General features: G+C 40.3%; 1 protein-coding gene across 2 annotated transcripts in view; it reads left to right on the plus strand.

The window, feature by feature from the left end:
* ATRN (attractin) overlaps positions 1–19,189 on the plus strand; it is a 156,771-nt gene that overhangs the window by 28,816 nt on the left and 108,766 nt on the right. For both annotated transcript variants that reach the window (XR_008822673.1, XM_056344292.1), the window contains exons 2-3: positions 6,686–6,769; positions 10,772–10,885. Coding sequence is in view for 1 of the 2 variants with exons in the window: in XM_056344292.1 (XP_056200267.1) it covers positions 6,686–6,769; positions 10,772–10,885 (198 nt within the window). In the remaining variant the exon portion in view is untranslated. The remainder of the gene's footprint in view (positions 1–6,685; positions 6,770–10,771; positions 10,886–19,189) is intronic.

Below are 19,189 nucleotides of genomic sequence, written 5' to 3' on the forward strand. Positions count from 1 at the left end.
TTGCTGTGAGAATGGTTGAAGATGCTCTTTGCTTGCAAAGCCATCCGGTTTTCTAGGGATTTCATGGCTGTGTGCCATTCTGTTGAGGAGCATGGCAGTAAGTGGTGTTACTGTGGGAGTTCTGAGCTCTCGCTTTCCCAACTGAGTGTTTACATCAGCCGGGATTGTAGCAAACCCCTGGAGGCACCTTAGCCTGCACTTCGTGCAGCTTGTAGTAGGATGGGAATTGCTTGAGTGCTGTTTGCTGGAACTGTTGAGAGGCATCCCTGTGGGGGTTGGGACCTTCCTTCAGATCCTGTGTCAACCCACCACCACCCGAGGAGGAGCTGTGTTCCTTCTTGAAGGAGGAGAGCTGCACCATTCAGAAGCTCTTACGCCAGAGTTTTGGAGATCATGAAGCTGTCTTCAAGCCAATGCAGAAACTAGCATGATAGCACTATGGGGGAGTAACTGCAAAAAGCATTAGGGTGAACGAGGAGTGACTTTGCACCCTTAATTGTAGAGTTAAGGTGATCAGATATGACAATTCAGGGATTATGGTGGCAGTGGTGCCTTTTGCATGAGACTGCTCATCTTGAGGACTTGCTCATCTTGGTTGTGCTGGAGGCTTTTGGACATGGGAGGGAGTCCTTCTAGACACTCAGGTTAGTTCATAGTCTTTGGTTAGGTACCTATTGCTGCATAGGTTAAGTCCTTATCAAACATGCTTTTGCATTAATGTCATTACTTTCATCCGTGTGAGACCTGGCATGTAATTAATTATATCTTCCCAGCTGTACCTGTGGTGTGGCACCTAGCTGGCAGAAGAGGGGATTTAGCTGTTACACATTAGAAATTCATGAAATAGATGAAGAGATGTTGTTTATCTGCATCTGTCACCCCCTATGTGGCTGATCACTATTCCATGCCTATAAATTAAGGCATTTGCTTATAGCAAACCCTAGAAGGATATATCCTTTAAACTCAGTGCATTTATTGAGAAAATGAATAAAGCTAAATTGTTAATCAATTTAGGCTAGAATGCCATTGTTCTGGTAATAGGCTGTAACAGCCCTTTCTTTATTGGCTTCAACTTCAAATTTACCCGAAACAATGGCTTTTAATTGTGGTGTGCTTGAGGCAGTGCAGCAACACTTGGGAAGGAAGGCTAGAGAGGAGGAAAACTCGTTGTTTGCATCAGTCTCTAGCTTTAGCAACTTCAAAATTAGGATGAGCGACTAGGTTTTGGGTTTGTTTGGGGTTTTGTGTTTTGTTTTGTTTTCTCCTTCTTTTCTTGTTTTTGGTGCTTGTTTATTTTTAGTGGAAAGGCTGTGCTAAATCTCTCCAGACAATATGCTGATAAGTCTTCTGTAGCATTATGTCACTGCAGTCTTACTGAAAGCAAAGCAAACCAATTTTGAGATCCATTGATGACCTCTCAGAGGTGAAGATTGAATGTATTTTATAAACCAAACCAGCCTGCTTGCCTTTTCTGGTGAGTAATGAAGAAAAGGCAATCTGCATTTTCTCTTTTGTACTTCCTCTGATGAAAAGAAAAATATTCAACATGCCATTGCCAGCTTATAGTGTACCTTTAATGTTGCAAAGATTTGGAAGTAAGTGCTGCAAAATAATGTAGTGCTTAGTTGTAAGCTTTGTGACTTCTTGTACTCGGCTATTAGCAAGAGAATTGCTTTAAATTTGTTTGATGGTAATTAGGTAACAGCTTTTAGTCTTTGCCTAGTTGTGCAGTTCATGTCTCTGTAGGAACTTTGTCAGTGTATACTAATTTGTATTTGAAATATATACACTGTTAGTGTTACTTGTGTTATTTTAAAACACATGGATTTATCTGGTAATTTCCAGTACTTGGATTTGAGTTTTTACCCACGAGATACTGTTGCTTGCTGTCTGATTTTTCTTGTGTTAGTGTTGTGCTTTTTTAGAAGGGCTCCCAGAACTAGCAGGGAGTAGCTAAATACACAGAATTCTTTGGCCTAAAATATTTCTCTTTGAAGCTCTCCTTTGCGAGATCTTCATCCTTTTTACTGCTTCCCTTTTGTCATTGGACTACAGAGAGCTGAAATAGGCAGCATTCAGGGTTGGAGCCCTTTGAATATATTTGCTGTAGATTCAGCCCAGTAACTCCCCCTTTCCCCCCGTTTGACTCTTAGGTGCCACAGCACACTTGAAAATCAGTGAAAATTTCACAACAGCTATACATAACACTGTTGCCACCTGGTAAAGTTTGAAACAAGCCTGAAGTACTGTATGTATGTACATGAGTATATGTATATATTTTTAAATCTGAGTTTTGTAAACAGATCCTTGCAATTATTTTTCCACTCCTGAGGCTTTAAGTCAGCGTTATAGCTTTTTAGGTGCTAATTGCATTACCTATGCTTTGTGTATATTTTTCTACCTCTGTGTGTGTGTTTATGTGTCACAGAATACTTAAAGAACCTTGCTTTTTTTGTGGGTTTTTTTTTTTTTTAGGGTGTAGCAACTGCTTCTTGCAAAGTAGGAAATGTAACACCGAAGTAGTACAGAAGTGCTTCTTGTAGAGTAGCATGGTGTACTACCAAGTTAGCAAAGGCAAAAGGAATTGATACCTTTCCATACTTTCTGGTGTCTGATTTTTGCATCTGAGTGATGAAATTATAAATATGCACAAAGTGTTTCGTAGGGCAAAAGACCTCAGAGCCTGATGGCATTGGTAGCAGGTTACCTAGGGGTAGGAGTCTTCAGAGACACAGACTCACAGACTGGTCGGTGTTGGAAGAGGCCTCTGGAGATCACCTAGTCCAGCTCTGCCAGAGCAGGTTCCCCTCCAGCCAGCTGCACAGTCACATCCAGGCGGGTTTGAATGTCTCCAGGGAAGGAGACCCCACAGCCTCTCTGGGCAGCCTGTGCCAGGGCTCTGCCACCCTCAGGGTAAAGAAGTTCTCCCTCACATTCAGATGGAACTGCCTGTGTCACAGTCTGTGCCTGTTGCCCCTTGTCCTGCCGCTGGGCACCACTGGGAAGAGCCTGGCTCCGTCCTGACACTGGCTCTTAAGGTATTTGTAGACTCAGTCCTGTCTTCTCCAGGCTAAACGGGCTGGCTTTCAGCCTTTCCTCATAAGGGAGATGCTCCAGTCCCCTGATCACCTTTGTAGCCTCTGCTGGACCCTCTCCAGCAGTTCCCTGGCTCCCTTCTAGTGTACATCATGAAAATAGGCCTGAAGTATAGCCCTGTGTATGTGAAGAACATGTCCCGCATTTTTTTTCCTCCTTGAGTTACTTGTTCCTTCCTGAGCCTTTGCTCACAGCCAAAGCCGAACTATTGTGTAAACTCTGTCCTAGTCACCAGTACCACTGTCACCTGTTGCACAGACAGCAGCAGGCTGGAAGGAGCAAGGGAGTTTGTTTGCTTTTTTTACTAGAGCTGGGAGATTAGTTTAGCTTTCTCTGTTAAATGTAAAGATAAAATTCCAGCTTCGGTTTGTTTTTAGTGCTTAGTATTTATTTCTGTCTGTCTTGGAGCATGTCTGTGGGAGAGGTTTACAGGGTAACGCTGATCTGCTAATGCCCTGCTCATGCAAGGCAGTATGTGGGCTGAGAACTTTGTTCCTATTTTTCGCTTTCAGAGATGTGAAATCTGATTTATTATTTTTTTAATATCCTTTATTTGTTGGTAATGGCAGCAGCTTCTAAAGCATGGTAAGGAGTCAGAGTAACTTACAGATAAGTATTTAGCTAATAGCATATCAAAGAAGTTTGACTTTTGTTATTTTTTTAAAAAACTATATCCCATGTTTTCTTTTTACATTGCTGAAATACAATTAAATTTTGTTGATGTTGAAATGCTCTTTCCTCCCTGCTTGGAGATATGACATGGCTAGGGTTACAGTACTAATAGGATTATTATTTTTTTCCTCTCCATTGCTCTTGTTAGCATTTTGTGATGAATGATTTAGTAATTGTTTCCTGAGAAAATTGTTCAAAGAGTTTTCTGAGCAGAGGCTCGCTGAGAGCTTGGCAGATTGCATAAGGTTGTTTTTAGCTTGTGAGACTTGCTCAGGTTTCCAGAGTCTGTTTACTCTTGGTTGCATGCAAAGTGCTGTCAGTGTTGAAGTGTTGATACAGTCTGATTCCTAGCTTTTCCACAGATATTTTTAGAAAGGAAATGTTTAGAAAGGAAGAGTATAGATATTATTGGTACATCTTGGAATTTGCATCTGCTTTTGTGAATTCCTGATCAGTAGATAAGTAATTTGAATTTTCAGAGATGTTGAAGCCTTAAAATATATATGAAACTGTGTGTGTGTATATATTTATTTGTCTACATCTGTCTGTGTCTCCATAGACAATACAGATGCTTCCTGTGCTCCTGAAAACTGGAGTTGTTTCTTCACATGCTTAAGTATAGATCTCTTGCAGAACTTCAGTAACTGGCTTTTAAAAATCTTAAGCTAAATTTCTGAGGTTGAAAAGTATTATAACAAATTAAAGTGGAGGAAGAGGAAGGTGGTTTCCAAAATATGTAGGTTTTTGCCTTTTAGTTTGGATCAGTGATGAACCTTTAAATGCTTTATGGAACAGATTCTGGAAAATCATTTTGACTCAGTCAAGATATTTAAAAAAGATGAGCTGATAACATTAACAGATCACTAGGAAAAGATACAGCAAAAGGTTCTAAGATATGGTTTTATGAACTTGTGATCTTGTTTCCTTCTCTTTTCTGCCAAATTTGCTTTTGCAGAGTATTTTTGCGTTACTCTGTTTTAAGTAGGACCATTTAATTTTCCCAGAAGGCTGTGATTTGCTCCAGTCATGTGCTGACGATGGAGTTTATAACCTTTCTAGGTAGGAATCCTGTTTCAGGTGCCAGTATTTGCTCTACCAGAAAGTCGTGTTTGGGCATCTTTAGGTACTGCCTATATTTGATGTCATCCTTCCCTGGTAATTTATTTTCAATTGTTTCTGCTATACTTCAGTTATTTGTTAAAACCAATCTGGGATATTTTGACTAATGCATATGAGGAGGGAGTGTGTATCCCAATGGTTGGGCCCTTGGTTTTGTCTTCTGCCTGTGTGTGCTCCTACAAGTCTCTATGCTAAGGCAGAAGATGCAGAATTTCGGTGCCTCTTTTTTGGGAGACCAAGTAATGTATCAGATTTGCTGTTCCAGACTCTTGCTAGATCCTTCTCTCTCAGCCTTGATGAAGTGTGATTGTCTTCTCTGTTGTTCATGGTCTTTGGAGAAGACATACCTTAGTAAAATCTATGCAAAGGAGAAGTTACAGCTGCAGCCAGTAGACAGATACCTTCATTTTGTCATACAGTGTGGATGTATTTGGTTGTCACATTTCAAGTAGGAGTAATGGAAATGTGAAAGCAGGTTTTGCACGGATTTGCTCATTCTTCCCTTTGCTTGTATTCATGCTCATTACAAGTAATGAGCGTTTCAGCTAATGAGAATGAGTGTCAGTTTCCTTCGTACCACAACAAAGGGTTAAGTGTAGTTTTGAAATCAGTTGTCAACTTCTCATGAGAACACTCTTCTGAGCTCCAGACTGGGTTTGCTACTGCATGTTTGACATCCCTGCAAGCAGTGTCTAGGCAAATGCAGTAGCCTAGAATTTGCACTGTGCAGTGGTTTACAGATGTTGACAAAAATGAGTTCTTTGCTGGCTTTGATCCCTTCTCTCTTTCAGTGGCATCTTAAGTTTTTAATGGTTTTTAAGTGCTGGTGTTCAGTGAGCATCCTGGAATGAGTGATTGCAACTGTACTTTCTGCTGGTCATAGCATCATAGAACCATTTAGGTTGGGAAAGACCTTTAAGATCGTAGAGTTTAACTGTTAACCCAGGACTGCCAAGGCCACCACTAAACCCCATGCCTCTCGGCACCACATCTACACATTTTTTTGAACACTTCCAGGAATGGTGATTATACCACATCCCTGGGCAGTCTGTTCCAATGTTTGACCACTTTTTTGAGTGTTTTGCTACTGTCAAGTTGTCACCAAGTAATTATAGGCGCAAATGGGAAGGGATGTTCATAGGGTAGTCCTGGTACTGTCCCAGCAGTGGGGGCAACACAGCTCTTTGTCAGCAGTCACGTAAAATGGGATGAAATGGGTGTGGGAACATGCTACCGAAGGTGGGGGATGCCTGGAACAGCCATGCTCTGACATTGTTCTGAGTTATGTAGCCCTTGATGCATGAGGAATTAAGGTCTTATTTTGCACTAGAGGGTTATGGGGGCCAATCCTCCTTTCAGGAGGTTGTCCAGGACTTTTTGAAGAGTCAAATAGAGAATGGGTGAGAGGTCTCACCATGGATTTTATCTGAATGTCATGCAAAAATATTGTAGTTTGTCTAAATATATTTTAGGAATAATTTTAGCTTTTATTTAGGAAATTACTTTTGCTGGTTATATGATATATACATATATATGAAATATGATTTGAAACCATACCATCAATTTGATAGAGAAACCGTTATCTTGGCTGTTGTTCTTTAAAGACGGTTATCAGAAAGCACATACAGAGAGCTTAACAGGAGAATCCCAATTGCCTGATTGGTTTTTGTTGCATTGTTGTTTTGTTTGTAGTGGCTCTTAAGTAAATTACAATCTGACCATGGCCTTCTGAATTTAGGAAATCCTTCATGAATGTTTAATACCATTAGAGACCAATGTTTGTCTTTTTTATTTACAGACTCACTGGACCTTCAGGGTATGTCACGGATGGGCCTGGAAATTACAAATACAAAACAAAATGCACCTGGCTCATTGAGGGAAGGTGAGTGTAGTAAGCATCTTGGGTTTTAGTGTTGCTTATTGTGACTTCTAGGTGACGATTATCTCATTAATATTAAACTATAGTAATAAATATCTCATTAATTTATCATTGAGTATTTTTAGATCTTAAGATTCTTTTTTGCTGTTCTTAGAACTAGATAGGGCAACACTTAGTTCATAAAAATCACAGAATCATAGAATGGTTTGGATTGGAAGGGACCTTAAAAATCACCTAGTTCCAACCCCCTGCCGTGGGCAGAGACACCTTCCACTAGACCCAGTTGCTCCAAGCCCCGTCCAGCCTGGCTTTGCACACTAGTTTTTCATGGTAAATAAGGTTTTGGTTTTTTGTGCAACTGAGACCTGCAGATTGACTTCTGAATTAGAGGTTTGCTGTGTAAAATACCCTTCACGTTGAAAATGCATGTGGAAAATAAAAATAATTGCATTTGTGTAAATAAATGAAGAATTACGGATTATTTAATTGTTATCTTAGTGAGCCATTCAGATGTTGTCGTTCACTATGCATGAGACTTTTTGGCCATATGAAAAAAATAGAGAAAACTCCATTAAAGCCCTTATTCATGAAGAATCAGTTTCTATAATGATGCACTTCAGATGCTTATTTACTCACTAGGCCATGAGGACTTCAGAGAGACCATTGGCCTTTTTCGCAGAGGTATTCTATACTGCAAGAAGTCCCTCAGACCTTTTCCCCTCATTTCCCTACCCTTTCTGTATTTGATCCTTATATTGCTTATAGTAATTTCGTACAGAGATTTTTAGCAGTAGCATATTTAGTGCATATTTTCTGACTGTCAGCTGACTGATGATACAGCAGTTCAGAGCATCTGACTTGTTACAATATGTTTTTCATAGTACCAAGCTGACGCCAGGACTGTAAAATCAATTTGTTTAGTCTCTAAAACTTTACATGGTCAGTTATGAAGTTGTGTGTTAACAGCTATGTGTTGTCACATTCCATACTGTTCCCTGAATCTCTAAGCAAAGAGGTTTGTGAATTGGAACAAGTCATGTGAGAGCATGAACTTGCATTGAATGCCTGTAAGATGAGGTCTCTTGGCATCTTGGAGGATCAGAACTTGCTAAAAGCCCAGACTACGCTTTTCTTTAGTCTTCTCTGTATTTTGGTGAGGTCTGAATAGCAGGGGGGGAATTGGTATTCACTTCATCTCCTTCAGACATTTATTTTGGAGGAGTAAGTTAAATGCCTAAGCTCCCACGATACTCAAAGGTGAGGGCTAAGCTGTTCCAGAGAGCTGTCTAGAACACTGAAACTGGGAGCCTAACACTCACTGTTAACTATGTAGGCAGCCCAGTTCTTTAATGTGGTTAAGATCAGAAGTTAGATGCTGTAAGTGGCAACACTTCTTCATTTTTGTAGGTAATAAAAATACAACTGCAGACAGTTTGGAATTACAAATAATTAAAAAATGTTTTGCAAGAGTGTTATTACAGTCAAACCAGCCTCAGCCGTTCCAGTACAGCCAGTTTAACCCTCATAACTCCTTTTCCTAAAGGATAATGTGACTCATATTTTTATCAGAAGTGAACTTCTGCTTGTGGGTCCCTGATAATGCCACCATAACTGCCCTTCAGCCTTTGTTTGCTAGTGCTGAGAGGCTTCCTATAGGACTATCACTTTGTGGGGTTTGAAGTGAGCTCTTACTTGCTGTAAAGAGATGTGCAAAACCGTTCCTCCTCTGTTCATAGGCAGGCGTTTAAGTCTGTGTCCTTTTCCTGCTTCTGGTTGTTTGTACCCTGCTGTCAGAGAATGGTGGTAGCAGAAAGGAGATAATCACGGCAATTAAAACAGCTGAAATATGCGCCCTTGTGAAAATAGCCTAAGCTTTCTGCCAAAAGGGAAATTCCCAGAGAGATTTTGACTTGGAAAACAGCATCTGCAAAGCTGTTAAATTCTGCAGAGTGCCTTCACCTTGTGGCTAGCATACTGGTAGGTGGGGCTTTTGAGGTTTGCAAGTAAAGGTACAATCCAAATGTGCAATTGAAGGTGCTAGGTAAATTCAGATGTAAAATAAGTCATGTGTTCTACCCTGTACTCATTTCCTTTTTGCACCATTCCTGATGCTCCTTGGCTGGTCTATGCTGTGTCCTCATCTCAGGGGTGTCTTTTTCGTTTTTTCCAGGAGCATGAGACAAGGTAGTTGAGATACGTCCAGCCTGAGGAGCCTATTGGAGGCAGAATCTGTAGCCATGTCGATTCTGCAAATGAGTGCTGTCTGCTAATGAGTTGTTAGATGTAGCAAAAATAAGCTCGCTCTTTTTGTTCTTGGTCTAAAGCTTTTATTGATTAAGTATTTCTTTCTGCACTACAGCTGTCAGGCCGTTAAAATAAAAGCAAACCCCCTAGAATTCCATAGGCTGCTCAGTTTTGAAATGAGTACTCTTTGTACCTTTTCTTTAAGCGAGACATTGTCCTTGAGTTACACCTGCTGCTCTTTTCCAAAGACCTGGAGTAGAGACCATTATGCCTATCAAAAATATTCTTTTGCAGAATAACTCCGAAGAATTCCCCTTCTGTGGGAATTGCGGGCTCTATGGCAAGCTGACATTTTATTAATTTATTTGATTTGGATGAACAAGGATTTCATCTGAACCCAAGGGCAATGCTGTTGAGATCCTAATCACTTGCATCTATCCTTTCAACACCTACAGCTGTGGGTAGGAAAAAGCAGTGCAGCTATAGATTCTTTTTATCTCAGGGTCCAAGCAGAATGTTAGTGGTGTTTTCATCCTGCTTGAGCCTGAGTCCTAAACTAGATACCTGCTGTGGCTTCTGCATCGTTCTCTTTGCATGTATCTTTGCATATTCATGGAACTAATGGTATCTAAATGTATGTTATTTGGTTATGGCTTAGGGGGCATCTTTTGTATACGGAGTGATGGAAACACTGACCAGTTTTGGTGTCTGAACTACTGTTTCTGTCTCCGCATCAAGGAAATAAAACCTTTGTCCTGCTGATATATCTCAGAAGATCAGGCCCCTTGATGGTCGTCTTGTGACTTAGGAAGTCAACAGAGTAGATGCTTCCTGAAGGGTAGCATTAACATTGGGGTGTGCTGGGCCCACTTTATTCAGGTGGGAGGTAGCAAGTCTCTTCCCAGGACTTCCAACTTGTTCATTCTCAACTGGTCCCAATATTTTTGCATCTGCAGAAGAAAAGCAAGCACCCTTATTAGTGTTTGTAAGGAATGAGGGGCAGTGAGTAGTTAGTGCATCTTGACAGCTAGGTAAGAACTGCCTTTTGGCAGAAGTTAAAGCCTCAGGGCCTCCCGTCCTGTAAAAGATGGGTCTCCCTTGCATTCTCTTGATCTATTTATTCCAGCTCCCAGAAGGGTGCAGAGCAAGTAATTCCTTTGTTCCTTTGGTTAGCATCCACCAAAGTCGTTCCTCGCCCCCCCCCCCCCCCCCCTTTGGAGAGGCTTCCCTCAGGAGGGCCATCTGTACTGCAGAAGTAGTAAAGTAATAGAAGGATTTCTGCCAGCTTCTGGGCAAATAAATAATCTCAGGCCATCATAATCATGTCAATCTGCAGAAAATCCCTTGAACAAGAAAAAGAGCTCTGGTAAGCTCCCTGATGGTGGTTGTGATTCTTCAAATATATTGTCCATGTAGATTTTCGTTGCTTACCCTTGCAAAGCCCTATCATTAGGGGATTCAGTACCAGTGAAGAGCAGAGGACTGGCTGCACCTACTCTTCAATTTCTGCCATTGGTGGAGGGGAGAGGTTTAAGAACACAGTATTTCTGACCATAAAGAATCTGTTGCTTAACACCAGGGGAGCATGCACACCAAAAAAGAAAGCTGCAGCATGTTTGATGCTTCTACAGTTACAGTAAGTCACTCAGTTTAAGTTGTTTAGAGGAGAAGAGGAGAGCTTCACACCGGAGGAGTTTGTTGGAAGGACTTTGCCGTTTGTTGAGCGGCTAATTACAAAATTTTAATTATTTTTTTTTATAGGCCAAACACAATCCTCAGGCTTCGATTCAATCACTTTGCCACAGAGTGCAGTTGGGACCACTTGTATGTGTATGATGGAGATTCAATTTACGCGCCCTTACTGGCAGCTTTTAGGTAAGTTCCCCTTGGTAAGAATCTAGGTGTACGCAATGATATTTCTTTAACTTGGAGCCTGGATCAAATGTAGCTTCTAGCAATATAAATATGTTCCAGTAATTGAAATATTTAATACTGCAAATACAGCACATATAGCAAGTATCCTTTTGTGCAGTCATCATCAGCATAAACAATTAAGGAGTTGTTTTTGCTTTTACAATGAACAAATGATGTTTCTACACTGTAATGTGTAAGCATTATGTTTTCATTTCCAAATCCTGATTATTTGAGAGACAAAAAAATTTTTGTTATCTGGTTGAGCTTGAGATGATTTGGTATGCAGGCTCCTTCTAAAGTAGAAAACTGCCCCATTTATTAGGCTTAAACATGACTTAAGTTCAACTTGTAGTATGTCAATACTGACAGAAGGCAAAAGCCAATCAACATTGCAGGCATACAGCTCTTTTAGAGCTATGTATATCCTTATATACCTTAAACTTTACATTTTTAAACTATTTGGAACGTGTTTAGAAACAATGATGGGTCAAACAACCTTATAAAAGCACGTGTAAAAATATCTGTTCTTCTAATGGATGACTGAGTTTTGCCTCATCAGGCTGCAGTGGGAGGCCACAATTTGTGGATACTGGTTAACAGTCAACGTTTCATGAAGAACCATAGAATCATTTATGTTGGAAAAGACCTTTGAGATCATAAAGTCCAGCCTAAAAGTAACTTGTGCATTTATGTTCTTTAGTCTTGCAGTGACAAGCACCACCTTACGTTTTGTATTCTTTTAGCTGAAATTAGAAAAATAATCCCAAGTTGTGTATGGAAAAACTAATGGTTCCCTTTGGACTCTACTTGTTCCAAGTGGCTGATTAACTATCTCCAAAATTAACCTTCTGCTGTGCTTCCTTTCATTTGTGAAATGAAGTTCTAAAAATACTTTGTTTGTTGTAAAAAATCTTTGTAATCTCTATGAGAGAAGAACAGCATGGGAACAACAAGTTGATAAAAAGAAATTGAAAACACCACATGTTTTTTCTGTTCTTCAGCTGAAAATGCAGAGTAGTTTTGTAGTGTAAGAATGCTTCCTGTAAACCTTCAGACTCACCTAAGGTCAAAACAGGACACAAATGAATTTATTATGTTACTCTCACTGCATCTGGAGAAGAAACCTTCTCTCTTCTAAAAACCTCCAAAAACCTGTGAGTGTAGCTTGGAAGCCCTCTCCTGGTATCATGTACTGAATTGATATGCAGGAAGAGAAAGAAATGTCATCTTCGCTCACAATCATTTTGCTCTAATCGAGCTAATTTTTAATATACTGTTGAAAAGGTGAAATGATCATGATTTGTGCCTGCAGTTTCTTGTGTGTTTTCCAAAAATTAATAGGCTTTTTAAATTGAGGTTATAAGTAGTTCACAGCATTAACAATTACGGTTCAGATTTTAAAATCATCTGTAAATCACTAGGAAGTCTGTGCCTGAGGACAAGCAAGCATGAGCTTAATACAATAACATTTTTGAGGTAGGAAAATTATTTTTTTAATTGCTTCTTTATATGACATTTGAATTTCATCTTCATTAGTAGTGAGCTGTTGTGTTCAGTAAACCAAGTTCAGGAAACAGCAGATGCTTGTAATTTTGATGAAGTGCAAAAAAGCACCTGTTGAAAAATACCTTTCTCTGATACAAATGCACTAGAAATTTTCAAGAGCAGTGTTCATGTTTTATCTCTTTTCTTGGCTTATGTTAAGTTTTAATATTAACTGTAACTGTATTTTACTGTTCACTATTTTTGCACCATGCCAGGGGATTTGCAAGATTGAGTTTTGTATGGTTGGACACTAAACTTTCCGAGTTTGTTGATAAACACTGTAAATTCTTTCCTCCCTAAAGCTCAGGTTTTGTTGTGTCCCTGTCTTTTTACAGCAGTTGCCTGAGCCCTCACTTCCTTCACTGCTTTCCTCTTGTTTTCTTGACCTTCTGATGCTTGCTTATGTTTGTTTACAGTATGGTATTTACCCTGAATATAAGATGATCTTGGAAATCCTCAGTGCTGGACTATGGAGAAACTTTAAATTGGTTTTATCAATTTTTAACTGCGATAAATATTTGCATAATGCAAACATTTACACAGTCCAAGTGTCTTCATAAACTGTTTACTAAACTCCTCATAGTCTGAGTGCCCCTGGGGCAGTGTGGTCCTGTACATGAAGCTTTTTTTTCTGCTAAGCGGGGTTAAAAATATTTTTGCTGGTTTATATCTGTGATCATAGGCAATGTGAGACTGTAAATGTGCCACTTCAAAAATGAGATAAACACATGTGGAGGAAATGGAAATCGAGCGCATTTGTCTCCACAGAATGAAGAAATCTGAAGCAGACAAACTACACTCATCATCTGTAAACTTTGTTGGTTTTGTTTTATACTTTACTCTATGTTAAACATTTACTGGAGCTGCTTTTCCACCTTTATTTTCATTTTGCACTCGTCGGGGCAGGGTGGTTTCCTTTTCTAAACCAGTCGTTCTTGTGCAAGACCTTTGGCTGTGGCCCCACACTTGGGCTCTGGGGGCTGAGACTGCTCAGAAGCGCCCCATAGTTGCTATTGGGTTGGCTGATTTTGGCTGGGATAGAGTTAACTTTCTTCGTAGCAGCTGGCACAAGGCTGTGTGGTGCTTAGTTGCAGGCTGGGGTTAAACCATGACACGGGTGCCAGATGGTGCTTGCTGTGCTGTCTGCTCTGTCATGCCTCCATGTGAGCTCTTGTACCCTCAGAAAACAGGAGCAGCTCACCTTCCTTTCACTGTTTGCAGGTAAGCATGACACTTGTATACCCAGATTTGAGCTAGGCACAGGATGTGGGGTGAGTTGCATTGGAAGGGACCCTGGTCTGATTCCTCACTCACAGCAGGGCCAGCTTCAGAGTGGGATCAGGCCCTTGCTCAAGACTTTGCCCAGTCAAGTTGTGAATTTCTCTTTAAGGAAGGAGATCTTGTTGATCCTCTGGGCCAGTAGTCCAGTGTTTGGCCACACTCACGTTAAAAAATAACAATAATAATAAATGAATCTTGAACTAATACCTAATCAGAATTGCCTTTGCTTTAACCGGTGTCTGTTGCCACGTGTCCTTTTTCTGTAAACCTCTAGTGCTATTTCCTCTGTAATCTCTCCGTAGGTAATCAGAAAATCGTTTAGGTTGGAAAAGACCTTTAAGATCAAATCCTGTTGTTAACCCAGCACTGCCAAGGCCACCACTGAACCATGTCCCTGAGTGCCACAGCTACATGTCTTTCAAATATCCCCAGGGATGGTGACTCCGCCCCGTTCCTGGGCAGCCTGTTCCAGTGCTTGACATCCCTTTTGTTAAAGATGTTTTTCCTAATATCCAGTGTAAACCTCCCCTGGCGGAACATGAGGCTGTTTCCTCTCATCCTATTGCTTGTTACTTGGGAGAAGAGACCAAATAGATTTCACCCCATCTTCAGCCATCTCTCCTCCAGGCTAAACAAAGCTCACTCCTGCCTCTCCTCATCTGTCATATGGTTGTCCCCCTTCTGTTTTTTTTTCTTTGATCCCTCAATTCTTTGCCAGAAATTGTCACCCACAATGCTGCCATGGACACAGGCAGAGACTGTCTCTTTCTTCTGCTTCATGCTCCGTGTCCTTCCTGAACTAACCTGCAAACCCTGCTTACTCCTCATGATCAACTTGTCTTATATTGCGTAGAGCAAATGATCAACTGATAACAGCAGGGGGGATGCTAATAAGGATTAATTATAGTGTGAAAGGTACAAAAAACATGTTGCATTGGTACTATTTGTGTTACAAGTAAATCCAGAGGAGCTAATCAATTACAGGTGATCTTATACAGACCTACAGGAAGAAGTGGCCCTTGCCTCTGACAGGTATATGCAGAGAAAGAGGTGCAGGTGTACATGCTGTTGGTAAAGAAGATGAAGGGACCGTTTAATGCTTAAGGCTTACTGCTCTGTTTGCTTCAGGGTATGCGTTGGGTGTGCTTTGCTGATGCGTGTAACCATGTTTTTCCTCTGTCAGTGTTCTTACCCTCCTGTGATGGAGCCGGCACTCAGCACATCATCAGCCATCACCTCCCAAATCAGTTTTTATTCCACTTCCAAGGATAGGGGATATATTATATTACAACCCAGTGCTGGACTGTGTTGCAATACGGTCATCATGCACACATGCTCAGTTCAGTTGACTTTTTGTCCTCTAAGTATTTATTATTTTGCTCTATTTGTTTTCTTTGCATCCACAATAACTTCTAGAGCATTTTTTTTTAAAAAAAAGGGATTGGTATAAGGTGAAGAGCAAATGTATTTGGGGTTTTCCTAGAAATGTGTCTACTGAATGATGTTCTCTTGTTCACATTCACTCTGTGACCCCATCAGTGAGCCAGCTGATCCTTGGACTGTGTGAGAATTGATTAATCAAAATGTCTTTGTGATTAAAAGTCAGATTTCTTAGGGAAATGTAAATTAATTGTATCAAAACTGCTTTTGTTTGCTAAACCTGTAATCCCCTTCAAAAACACCACATCAATGTGACAAGGTGGACAAAGAGAGTTTCAGTGTAGAGTTTTAAAAAGATAAATCCTCTGAGTTAATTCAAGGCCTATAAAGGAAGCTTAGAGCAGAAAGTTTTTTCAGTTCTTCACTTTCTGGGTTCTTAAACTGTTTCTGATGGACAGAAGAATGTTATTTTTCTCTTTAGTTCAAGTATCTTGTACTGAGCTTCCTGGGTGTTGAGTGATAACAACAGTCTTAGGTTTTAAAAAAAGAAAAAGTATTTTCACCATGGCTGATAGCATGGTCTGTCTCTCCAGGACTAGATACTAAAATAACGTTTGAACTTTCAGAGTGCTTCTTCACGGTAATGGAAAAAAAAAGTTATTACTTCTTTTGAGGCTTCTCAGTCCATATTCTTTTACAGTCACACTCATCATGTGGCATAATGATTAAAATTACTGAGTGGCTAATGAAACACCTTTTAATATGTGTATGGTTTGTCCTTGTTCTACTGTCTCTGGAAGGAAGAGTATCATCTGAGATTTGAGGAGGTTTTTAGGGCAAGCCCCCTTGATCTGGAGGGCTCTGCGGGCAGGGAGCCTTCCCCTGTGCTGGGGCTGCAGCACCTGGGTCTGCCAGTAGTGCATCAAGGGGAGATGGCGTCAAAAAAGCTTGTACTTCGGGATGTTGCCAGCTCTCAATGATGAGTCTTCTTTTTTTATTATTATTTATTTATTTAAATAAGTGTCATTGTAATTGCTTTGTTTCCTTAAAAATCCATGTTTAGGAGCCATCTTGCTGCACAAGAATCACAGCTTTTCCTTTAAGGGATTATATTTGAGATGTCTCCTTATACCCCGCTCCACTCCCCCCCCCCCCCCCCCCGTCCTCCCCCCCCCCCCTTTTCTTTTTTGGCATTGATTGATTTTTAGTCTCTTGTAATTTCTGTGTTTTGGTTTGTCTTTATTCTTGTAGTTGTGAATATAGGTGAGGTACATGGACTGTTTTTTAATAAGGGATAAATGATGTTATTTTGCATACATGTGTGTCTAGATGGATGAAAATATTTAAAAATTTGAGGAGAATTGTTTTGCATTGTATTTTGATATATTGGGAAGCCAATGTACTACGGATTTTTCAGTATCACCTTTATCCTTTCACTTCTCTGTGATCTGCACTCTGTATTTTCACCCTTGCCTTTTGTGGCTCCCATCTTCTTTCTTTTTGATTGTTTTCTGCTCAGTAAAGCTTCTTAGGCTTTTGATCTCTGGCACACTAGCAGGTTGTGTCTAGGGAGAAAATAATGAATACACCATTACTATGATGCTTGCATAGCAAATCAAGGAAAAGTAATAGAGGAGATACCCTTTGTTTTAAATAATTCCCATTTTTACATGGTGTAGGGGAGAGAGCAAGGCAGGCGGTGTGTGCAGGGTGATAGAGGAGTTGGGTCTCCTGGATATTGTTTTTTACTCTGCCACTGACACTACAAATCCAGCACACAGAAAACAGAATTTGTTTCAGGGAAAAACAGAGGTTTGCCTTTCAGTGTCTAAGAAATTGTTATTGGACAGCTTAGGTGAGTAGGAGTATTTATTTACTTTGGAGTAGTGATGATTGCAAAATGTTTTGAAACTTTATAAAAAAGAAATAGAAGCAGTACCTTGTGAAATAGGCTAATCTTGGCCAGAGCAGAGTCTCTGAGAGATTCTGGTTTGTAGTTTAAAGGAAGGTTTGCATAATCCTTTATCATTCTGATTCTGCCTATTGGATTTTTTTTTCATGGCAGATAAAGTAAATTCTGTTTGTGCTGGTTTATTCAAAATGATGCTGTGCACACTGATTTATTCATGGGTTTCGAGGTTCAGCCTTTCAAGGACCTGATTGTTATTGTTGCGTTGTGTTCTCTTAATGGTTTTCTCTGGAAGAAGTGACAGTCTGTCTGTTATCAGGCTGTTTTAAATTTGTGTAGGTAGGATAATTTAGTATATTTAATATATAATTAATTAAATTAGTGTATTTATGTAGGAGTTATCAGAAAAACATGGAAGGAAAAGAGCAAATGTGAAAAGTGGTGAGAGCATCCACTGCGGGGGTACCTGCCTTCTTCCCAAACAAATCCCAAAATCAAGACTTCTAAGAGAAAACAAATCATTGTCCTCTGCTAGTCCTTAAATAAGCAAAGGTTATTGGGGGGGATTTTTGTCTTCTCTCACTACTGCTATTCACTCTGTACTTTCATTCTGTGCTGCCATTATTCTCCCCTCCAGGGCCTTCCAGTTAGATTGCCCTGTAATATCAGTGATAAGTGCTGCAAGAACAAGCCTGAAGAAGAATAAACCAGAACAAAGGAAATTTCTCTTGTCCCTGAGCTGTAGTTTGCCTTACCCTGAATTATATTCACATGTCTGTTTTCCTGTGGCAGAGATGTACCGTCCTACAGTTCGCATTACAAAGGAAAATTATAAACCAAATAGCAAAGAGAAGTTTATGAGACTTTTTGTCCTCTGGTGTTGCGTGAGATGGTCTTTTGGGAGAGGTAATCTGAAGTCTCAAATTTCAGCATGAAACAAGCACCTCTTACACGTGGAGAAAAAAGCAGTGTGGATTTTGCCTTTTAATCGCATATCCTTGACATCTGAAAGAGGAAAAAAAATTGGCTTTCTCACAGGGAAATATTTATTGAGCTACGTATCAGCAAATGTGCTGGAGTTGTTTAGCCAAATCATGGGGTCATGTTACTGGGTTTTTATGGCATGTTGGTAAACTGAAGTATATCTTTTTGTCCACAGTAAGACTTACTGTGCAGGAAGGGCCACTCACTGTACAGTTCATCTGTTACTCCTGGTACAAACACCCTCAACTTTTACAGCAAAAGCTTTTGGAAAGGATTGCTGGGTGTGTCTGTTATTCTTTGAGCACACCATTGTATTGCATCGTGGAGACAGAAAAATTCAGGTCACAAAGAATTGCTTTACAGGCGATGTGAATTGGGTTGCTGTGGATATCTGTGTTTTCCTTCAGTGTAGAAACTCGTTTACCGTGTCCTAGGGAGCTGTCTTCAAACATATGCTCATGCTCTTTCTGTTCTGAATAGATCTGAAAAGAGGAAAAGTTAAGTTCTTTTCAGGGGGAAAAATTATTTTCATCACTGCTTGTTGGTTGATGGTGCCCTCAGATATTCAGAAGTCACAGGACACGAAACCAGTCCCGGCTGCTTTCCCAGGGGAGCTGCTGCCTGCCTGCAGTCCTGGAGCTGACTTTGGTTCCCTGCCCAACACACTCTGCTCTGGGATTTGGAGTCTGTCAGAAAGCTTCGACTCAACCTTTGAAAATAGGACTGAGGCTGGGGGAAAGCTGGTTCTGTACAAGAAACCAGCTATTCACTGACTATGAATAGGTGGTGACAGACAATGCATTTTGTGTAGGTAAAGGCTTTCAAAAAAATAAATTTGATAGACTTCAAGTTTATATCTGCTCTTACATCTTTTGTATGAGGGAGGAATTGACTGTTTTGTTGTTGTCAGGCTTCTGTTAAAAGAAGAATAAACATTCCCTTTCAGATAGAAGCTATTTTGTGCAATAGGTAAATAGGTAGTAGTTACTCTTTCAAGAGACATTTAGTCTCCTTGTTGGCTTACCCCAGTTATTTTGGCAAACCATTCTATAAATCTGTACTGTGGCTGATCTCGAACACTGTAAACAGTCTTGTCCACCATCCTCGCTTCTCTCTGCTGACCCTGGAAAACTGAAAGGCAGGAGGATCTTGCAGAACCTGGAAGG

Source organism: Falco biarmicus, chromosome 1 (assembly GCF_023638135.1).
Source record: "Falco biarmicus isolate bFalBia1 chromosome 1, bFalBia1.pri, whole genome shotgun sequence".
Lineage (NCBI taxonomy): Eukaryota > Metazoa > Chordata > Aves > Falconiformes > Falconidae > Falco > Falco biarmicus.